The sequence below is a fragment of the Podarcis liolepis genome (genome assembly GCF_965112155.1).
Source record: "Podarcis liolepis genome assembly, chromosome: 11".
In the NCBI taxonomy this organism is placed as follows: Eukaryota; Metazoa; Chordata; class Lepidosauria; order Squamata; family Lacertidae; genus Podarcis; species Podarcis liolepis.
In genome coordinates this window covers 39,930,964-39,940,521 of record NC_139565.1, presented here as the reverse complement: position 1 = coordinate 39,940,521, position 9,558 = coordinate 39,930,964, and the positions used below count along the sequence as shown (strand labels likewise).

Sequence of the window (9,558 nt, the reverse complement as noted above, 5' to 3'; positions counted from 1 at the left end):
GGAATGCTGTGATCACCAATAGTCAGCATGGATTTCTGAAAAATAAGTCATGTCAGACTAACCTGATCTCGTTTTTTGACAGAATTACAAGCCTGGTAGATGAAGGGAACACAGTGGATGTAGCCTACCTTGATTTCAGCAAGGCATTTGACAAGGTGCCCCATGATATTCTTGTAAAGAAGCTGGTAAAATGCGGTCTTGACTATGCTACCACTCAGTGGATTTGTAACTGGCTGACTGACCGAACCCAAAGGGTGCTCATCAATGGTTCCTCTTCATCCTGGAGAAGAGTGACTAGTGGGGTGCCACAGGGTTCTGTCTTGGGTCCGGTCTTATTCAACATCTTTATCAACGACTTGGATGATGGACTCAAGGGCATCCTGATCAAATTTGCAGATGACACCAAACTGGGAGGGGTGGCTAACACCCCAGAGGACAGGATCACACTTCAAAACGACCTTGACAGATTAGAGAACTGGGCAAAAACAAACAAGATGAATTTTAACAGGGAGAAATGTAAAGTATTGCACTTGGGCAAAAAAAATGAGAGGCACAAATACAAGATGGGGGACACCTGGCTTGAGAGCAGTACATGTGAAAAGGATCTAGGAGTCTTGGTTGACCACAAACTTGACATGAGCCAACAGTGTGACGCGGCAGCTAAAAAAGCCAATGCAATTCTGGGCTGCATCAATAGGAGTATAGCATCTAGATCAAGGGAAGTAATAGTGCCACTGTATTCTGCTCTGGTCAGACCACACCTGGAGTACTGTGTCCAGTTCTGGGCACCACATTTCAAGAAGGACACTGAGAACTGGAACGTGTCCAGAGGAGGGCAACCAAAATGGTCAAAGGCCTGGAAACGATGCCTTATGAGGAACGGCTAAGGGAGCTGGGCATGTTTAGCCTGGAGAAGAGGAGGTTAAGGGGTGATATGATAGCCATGTTCAAATATATAAAAGGATGTCACATAGAGGAGGGAGAAAGGTTGTTTTCTGCTGCTCCAGAGAAGCGGACACGGAGCAATGGATCCAAACTACAAGAAAGAAGATTCCACCTAAACATTAGGAAGAACTTCCTGACAGTAATAGCTGTTCGACAGTGGAATTTGCTGCCAAGGAGTGTAGTGGAGTCTCCTACTTTGGAGGTCTTTAAGCAGAGGCTTGACAACCATATGTCAGGCGTGCTCTGATGGTGTTTCCTGCTTGGCAGGGGGTTGGACTCGATGGCCCTTGTGGTCTCTTCCAACTCTATGATTCTATGATTCTATGATTCTATGACTTTTTCTGGGCCTCTTCCTATCCTTGTCTCTCTGTTCTACAATGTCATTCTTAAAACGTAGTGTCTAGAACGAGACACAATACTCCAGAATATCACTGTCCTACTTGCTTCAAGGGTTTTCAAGCTGGCCTCCCATGCCTTTAACAGACAGGAAGAAATTCAGTAGGTGAAGCTTTCCCCATCACATCACTTCTATGCTGGCAACAAAAGTTTAACTGCTCAGCTTATACATCCTACAAAACTGTTAAGGGGTAAGAAATCAAGTAAGTGGAGAAAAATGGACAACTTTACTTCTGGGATTTTCAAAATCCTAGCCTGGGTGGTTCTATATACTTTTACATGTTTGGCATCTTGATTGCCATTTAGGATTGTCTGCAGTGCAAAAACAAGTGTACCCTTCAAGTGCTGGTAGCAGAATGTTCTCTGTGCACAGCATTTGATTCTAGAAATTGTTTTCTAAAAATATGAGTCCAAGCCAGTCAAAGCCGCTTCCCTCAGTAAACTGGCCAAGGATCATGTTTGTCTCCATCTGTGTAACCACATAACACAAGTATAATTGAACACCATCAGTGTTATTTATTCCAATGAACACAATGATTGCTGTTATTGCTGTAATCCGTAATACGCATGACAACAAGGCAGCACTGCAAGAATACAGGAATCTCCCTTGTACAGCGTTAGACCATTGGCCCATTTGGCTCAGCAACTACTTATACTGACTGGCAGTGGCTTCCCAGGGGTCTTTTCCTGCTCTACCTCAACCTAGACTGAACTTGAAAACTTATGCATGCAAAACATCTCCTCTAACACTAACTTGCAGCCTTTCTTCCAAGGAAACATAAGCTATAGCACTGGCATAGTTAAATCCTTATCATCAATCAGCTCACCTTTCTGCATCAATTACAGCTCCATTGCCTTCCAAAATATGGTCCCTTCTATGCTGTGGTTAGCACAGCGTGCCAATTTGGTTTCATTGCCTCATTTTGAGTGGTGTGAAAGGATTCTGCCATATAGAACAGAACACCATCTTCATTCATTCGTAGTAGAGATGGAGGATTAAGGTATACTACGGTGCATATCAGAGCCTATTCTGCCCAACAGGTATGCATTGGGCAGAGCCGTGGCTATGCAGGGGGGGGGACTGGTTATTTTTAGCCCATGTAGGGCCTCCAGAGGGGTGCCAGCCTATGTGTGTGTGTACACAAATGTGTGTGTCGGGGTGCAAAACTGCATCTTTGATCCAGTTGAAAGCCTAGTTTTGCTCCTGGCATCAGGAAAGGGCAGGGATTCAGAGTATAGAGATTTCCCAGTCACGGGATTATTCCTGTTGGTGCTCCCAAAGCCTAGCTTCTTGCTGGGAAAGCCTCTGCTCCTACCAGAGGGGAGGAGTTGTGAGCGGGAGTCGGTTACTGCTGCGTTGGCAGGGGGGTGTATTCGGCCCCCTGCATCAGTTATCCCGGCTGCCGCGCCGCACCCTTCAGCCAGCCAATAGGGCTGGCTTGGGGGTGGGGTTTAGCCGCATTTAAGCAGCCGAGGCAGTGCTCCACACACACACCGTGACATCAGAGGAAGCTTCCAGTTGTATTTGCATCAACAAGCTCCACCCCCTGGTTGTTAACCCTCGAATGAGTCCCCGCTGAGCGGGGTGAAGTCATGTATAGATTGTTGGATCCAATGCTTAAGCCAATACCACTCACATGCTGTAACCAATAAAGTTGTGGCCTTCTTTAGCCCATTAACCTAAAATACATGTGTCCTTGTGTCTTATTTATCTCTAAGTGGGTGGCGGGTCCTTGACTCACAACCAACCAATCAATGCAATACAATACATGTAGATGCCTTTTTTACAAAACCTTTTCAATTTAGAAAAGGCAGCAGTTCAGATGTGCTACACATTAACACATTTCAGACATGAGGTTCAGTTGCAATTTCCTTATGGGTGAGAGCACCTCTGTTCTGCTGCCGGCCCTAAAGAACTGACTGCTCCCCATGTCATGCTTCAAGGAAAGTATGTGGGACTGCCTTTGAAGGCGGTTTAGAAAATGCAGCTACTGCTAAATGCAGCTGCCAGGGTTTTGATGGGCCTAATGGTACAAAATCATATGACACCAATGCTTAAACAGGCACCACTGACTGCTTATTTGCTACTAAGACCAATTCAACTTGGCTGTGAGTTCTGGAAGACCTGCAACCTGTTCTCTGCTTTGCAGACCTTTTCCCACCTGGCCTGGGAGGCTGCAGCCCTTATTGCCTGTCTCTTAGTGTAGACCCAGGACACTGAGTCTGAGCTTTTGTAGCTGCTACCTGCCATGAAACACCACTGGCAGGATCGGCAGCAACAATAGCAGATATTTTAATATATTGTAACCTGCTTTGAGATGTCTTCTTAAAAATATAAAGCAGTATAGAAATGAAATTAATAAAAATAATAAAAATGCACAGCTTAAGGCCTAATTACATGAAGGAACACCTCTTCCTCTGAGATCTGTTGGGGAGGCCCTTCTGCTAGTTCCAAAGCTTAGTGACTCATCAGAAAGCCTTCTCAACAATAGCAGCCAGGTTAGGGAGTACACGTCCCCCAAAGAATCAGCTGTTGCCAATTTTTCAGTGCCAGCTGAAGATTAGCAGTTTTCCTCAGGCCTTTCAAATACTAAGGAACTGGCCTGCAAAGTGATATACTGACAGATGGTTGAAGTTTTATTTAACTATACTGAATGGTTTATTTTGTTTTAATGTTTAACTGTTTTATGTTTTATAACTGTTATATCCTGCCCATCTTCAAAAGTACCCAGGCTGGATAAGTCTCAAACACAAATTGATTAAAATAACAACCATAATCCATGTTGTATGGATATTAGTCAAAGAAGCCCAAGTACCGACTTTCTGGATCAAACCAGGTCCACCATTTTCCTTCTAGCAATAGCCAGCCAGATGCAAGGAGGTGCTCACAAGCGGGGTATGACAGCAAAACACTTCATTTGTTGGCTGTACCTTCCTGTGCTCATGGAAGCTGGGATAATTGTTGTAATTATTCCCCATGAATTTCTCTACTTTTTAAAAAAAGGATCATCTAGTCTAGTGATAGTGAAACCAAAGTTGTGATTGTGAATTCAGTATGTTGGATTAAGTGTTGAACACAACACAACCTTCCTGAACCTGCAGCCGGCCAGTTTCATTGGGTGACTCTGAATTCCAGTGTCATGTTTTTAGGCATGTTAGGCAGATGTGTCACAGGTGGCCTCTAAGGGCAAGTCTCAATTTTTCTAAAGATTTTTGAAAGCATTTTTTAAAAGTCAGCATTTCCCAGGTGATAATTGGTGCATTACAGAACAAAAATTCTATTGTATTTGCTAGGGGCTAGAGAAGGTATGCGTACGCAGCGAAATGAAAAGGGGTATAATTAAAATTTTTCACTTGCTGTGACACCCATGTGTGTAAGGCTACCCCAACCAGTAACTCGTCCTGCCCAAAAGTGCTAGCCATACTTTGTATCATGGCAACAGGCCCCAACAAGCCTGGGAAGAGGAGCCAGCCTTTTCCCGAGGGGGCCAGTTTCCAACATTCAGATCCAGCATGAATGGGTCTGGTTCCTGCATGCATTCCTTGGAGTGGGGCTGACTCCTTTGCATGAGTAATCTTGACCAGTCAATCTGTGGTCAACACGTCTTTCTGCAAAGCACCTGTCCTTTTGCCCGTGGCACCCCATGATCCAGATGGCACACAGGTTGACCTAAATCTACATCTTTGCGATAGCAGGCAGAATGGAGGAGCGGAGGGGGAGGGGGAGAGAGAATGTGAAATAATGGGTCACAGCGCCTTGCGTACTGCCAGAAGTGGCTTGTTGTGATGTCCTGTCATGCAGCGCTGTCCCAAAACTGATACCAAATTTGCAAGGGCCCATTTTCAAACCTTTTCCTGTTTTGATTCCCAGGGTTTCGAAGGACCGTTGGGGGATGGCGCTGGGGACGGGGGGGGGGCGAGTTCCGCCTGCGTTCGAGTAGCGCCAAATCAGGCACAAAATAATCTGGAGAGCCAGCCCAATCCTCTCTCTCTGCAAACCCTCCCGCAGGGTTTCGCCCTGGGGATCGCTGGCCAAGGGAGCCTTCTTCCGGAGACGGGCTTAAGGCGAGCGATTAGAGCCGAGCAATTCGAGCCAAGGGAAAACGAAGCGGCCCACCTCTCGGCGTGCGCCTGCGCGCGCCCAACTCCAGCTCCTATACACACGCACACATGCACCCGCTCCGTCTCTGCTCTGGCACGGCTGTTGCGGCGCGGAGGGAGGGAGTCGGCGAGCCAGAAGCTGGGCGCGGAGAACACAAAGAAGTGGCTCGCGGGCAGCGGCGCGGGGCTTAGGGACGAGACGGGAGAGAGGCTGCTGCGCTCCTGAATGGAAGCGCCGCTTGCGCAAAGAAGCGCCCTCGGATTTCTTACTCTGCCTGGAAATCGCGGCGGGGAAGAGGAGGAGGCGGTGGCGGCGCAGGAGACCAGGAAGGAGGCAAGCAGGCTCCGCGATTGCTCCAGGGATTGAAATGCTGCTGCCGAAGGGAAGAAGTTGCTTAGCATCCCCCGCGCTGACCTCGCTGCTGTAGCCGGAGGAGAGCGATGCTGCAACGAGGCGCGGCGACCGCGTACCCGGCTGCTCCCCTGCAAGGCGCCCAGGACCCGCAGCAGCCCTCGCGCCTGTGAAGCGGCAGCCGAGGGCGAAGCAGAAGAGCCCCAGCGGTTCTGGGTCCCTCGTCGGGCTCATCGTCGACGACGCGCCGCCGCCGCCGCCAGCGGCGCTTGGGGGCCGGCGTGCTGGAAAGCCTGTGCCCGCCCCGGCTGGGATCCGCGTAGCAGCAGCAGCTTAGTGGATGTGTATGAATGAGTTCTGCACCGAATGGGCGCAAAAAGCGCCCCAGGTCCGCGGGCTCGATCTTCCAGATCAGCAAAACGCCGCTGCACAGCAGGGACGGTGAGCGCAGAGGCAGCGCCTCGGAGGGCGCCCCCAAGACCCAGAGACTAGCCCTGGATGACTGCAAGATGGTGGGTAAAACGCAACGGCTCTCTCCCCCTCCCCACCCCCGTTTCTTTTTGAATGCATTTGGCTTGTTCGTGGTAGGGACCACTCCTCTCCCCCCCCCCACTTTCCCCCCCTTTTTCGCCTTGTCTATTCTGATCACGTGCAGTTGCACTATTTGTAAAAACTGCAGTACGTATTGGAGTTGACACCCTTTTCTTTCTCTCCCCCCCACCCCGGTGAAGTCGTCGCGGCTTAAAAGACAGGCGACGTACAGACGACATGGAGAAAGAGGGGAGGCGTACTGGGATCTTGCTGGCGCTCGGGCAAACGTTTCTGTTGATGTCTGGCGGGAAGGGAAGGAGGAGGGAGAATGGGGTTAGGAGCCAGGGTTGAATCGTCGAAGAAACAATCTCCTGTGATGTGGAGGGGATATTGTGGACTCCGTGCATTCAGTGCACCCGAGGCTGCAAAAATCCGGACTAAGCACCTGTAACTCAAGCGCAGGCAAAATCCCAGCCCAGGAGCTAGCTGCGTGTTGTAGGAGCTACACAGGAAGCGTGTATTCGTGTGTGCAGCGGGGGGAAGAATATGCTTCCTTGTATCCCGCCGCAGCTGGGCTAACTGATCTGACACAAATATCGAGAGGTCTGCTGGATTCTGTTTGCAAGCCTCCCAAGACCATCCCGAAGTGAATCTGGCCAAATCTCAGTGCTAATGAACTGCTCTGAAAACTCCCCGCAACTGGATAAACAGCTGCTGACTACTGCAATCTCATAAACTAGTTTCCTTTTGAGCAGATCAGAATTGCCCCCCTCGACTGGGTAGGGCAAAGCTGCTGCTGTTATTTTTAAAGGAAAGTGTTTTGTGTAAGCACAGCCTAAACCTCAGTGCTAGGCAGAGTAAAAAGGGAGCCAAAAGGATACTGTACTAGACCTTAGGTTACTGGTGAGGTGGAATGCCCTAGGTTTTTAACTGCCCCCTTTTATATAGCTGTCTTGTACTATGCCACTTTGGGTAGGTCTTCTTTTTCCCTGTTTTACTGTATGTAAGGAGAATAATTTTCAACAAAGTGTGTCAAAGCAGACACTGACATCAACTAGAAATGAAGCCTTTCGTAAGTGGTTGTAAGGCTGTAATCCTGTATACACGTTTCCTGGCAATAAGTTCTGTTGAAAACAGCGGGACTTACTTTTGAGTAAATGTGTAGGGTTGCACTGTAAGCCTTTAGTTTCTCTTAAACCTTGAACTTGTAACAAGTCATGGAAGTTGAATTAGAGTTAGAGAAGGCTTGCTTTTTCGCAGATGAGCAAGGGGAATTTGGGAGCTCTTACCTTGACAGGTGGCCCAAATAGCCTGGACCCATTAGGAGACCTCTTTTGTGTCGGAAGTGGACTGTGTTGGTACCAGATATGTTATGTAGCCAAGTAGGAAGCACAACTATCTTCCGTTTAGAGTACTTAATGCAAATTCCTGGTAGCTCTGTTGAAAGTGTCCAATTCAGATATTTACTGGGCCTGTCGTTATTATTATTATGAGCACCTCTGTTCAGCGCAAAGGTCTAAGAGGCCTAATTTAAGCTAATGTAGATACATGAGATACATGCAATTAGTACAATTTGCATACACTTTTCAAGATCTATCCTAGTGTCAGTTGGTGGGACAGTTGAATTTACATTGAAGCATTCTTACCCTAATCCTTTGCATGTTTACTAAGAGTAAGTGCCATTAAATTCAGTAGGGCTTACTCCCAGATTGTTTCGCGATCGTATTCTTAATTTTTTTTATATACTCCATCGTGAAAAACTTGAATTGATCATTGACTTTTCAGTTTATGGATTGAGCTCTGAAAAGAAATTAATTTGAACCTACTTTTAGCAGCATCCTTGTTTCAGTCTAGCAGATTTCTTAATCCTTGCACTTTGCAGACTTATTTATGCAACAATGAGGGCTGGTAACTTAAACTTTATTAAAAATAAAAGCTGGAATTCACAGGACTTTACCAAGGCCCTGGAAGCTTCACAGAAGAGCTTTAGAGGATAGCATTGCCGAATCCTAGCTTGGGCGATCTGTCAAATACATATTTTTGACAGTCCAGTGGATTTTTAGGCTGAAAAGAAAAGACATGGAAGATTAATTTTCACTCCACATCGCTTCTGCACAATAATACCTTGGAGCCTGAACATACTGGGTGGATTATCCCTCTTTATAGTAATTCCTTGTAAAAAAAATGTAAAAAGCCAAAATTACTACTAGATAATATGAGCTGTCTTTTAGTTATGTGCTAATAGCAGCAATGATTTGTGCAGTAGGAGCAAAACTGTTTTGATAATGCAATTTGAGATTATGGCCCAACATTTGGCTTTGAGATTTAGGTTTTTGATGAAATTAGGATCCAAGTTACCATCGTGCATCTGGTAGGGATGCAGTTTCCCCCTGTTTTATGGTAAGTTTGAGAATTAAGGTTAAAAGATGGGCAAACCTGGGAGGATCAATATTGTTATTTCTCTCGCAAGGAGACATTTTGGAGAAATCTGTTCATGCTTCCCCTTGTTTCACATCATAAACAAATGCATTTTGTGACCACAAAATAAAACGAAGGTTAATCAAAAGTAAATTAGCACTTGAACAAAATAATAGTCTTGGTAGTGCTCAGTTTGTAAAGATTTTCCAGAAGCGTAAAGATGACTTTGCTAGTTGAATGCTGGTTTGAAGTATTTCAGGTGGGGGAGGGATCTGTTTTTCCCATCTTGTTTGTTTTGCACAGTCCAAAGAGCTTGCAGGAATACTAAACGGCGAGGGCCTTTTCCAATAGCTCTTATTAGTCAGCAAGTTCAGATTCTTGAGCCTAGTGAAAACTGCGTTGGAGCCAGAAGGAAGGAAAATAATTTAACAATAAGTTAGCAATCTCCAGTACAGAAATGAATGGCACATTCCACTCCCTAGATGGGCAGTAAATTGCAAATCAGTGGGGGGAAAGGAGGCAACTATTTCTGGCAACAATATCTTCTTCCGTGATAAAATAATCCCTCGGTTCTGAGGAAAGAGAAGCTGTTATTTATGCTTGCTACAAGATTTAAAAAACACTTTCAAATATTTAGAGCTTGCAGGATATTTTTTTCCTATTGAAAATGTATACTCTTGATTGTACAGAGGGCAGATCCCACAATATCCTTAGCTGTTTATGACATCATTGAGGCTGAGCCTGGTCCTGTTTAGTATCCAAGAGTGCAGGCTCCTGCTGGGGAAGCCACAAACACACACACACAAGTCCTTATC

The 9,558-nt window shown here is 46.4% G+C and overlaps 1 protein-coding gene across 1 annotated transcript in view; it reads left to right on the top strand.

Moving 5' to 3' along the window:
- Positions 1–5,271: 5,271 nt before the first annotated feature.
- The window catches only part of RGS7BP (regulator of G protein signaling 7 binding protein), a 54,608-nt gene continuing 50,321 nt past the window's right edge, over positions 5,272–9,558 (top strand). Inside the window, exon 1 of the mRNA XM_083465544.1 lies at positions 5,272–6,306. Within this exon, the coding sequence (XP_083321670.1) occupies positions 6,145–6,306 (162 nt within the window). The 5' untranslated portion in view covers positions 5,272–6,144. The remainder of the gene's footprint in view (positions 6,307–9,558) is intronic.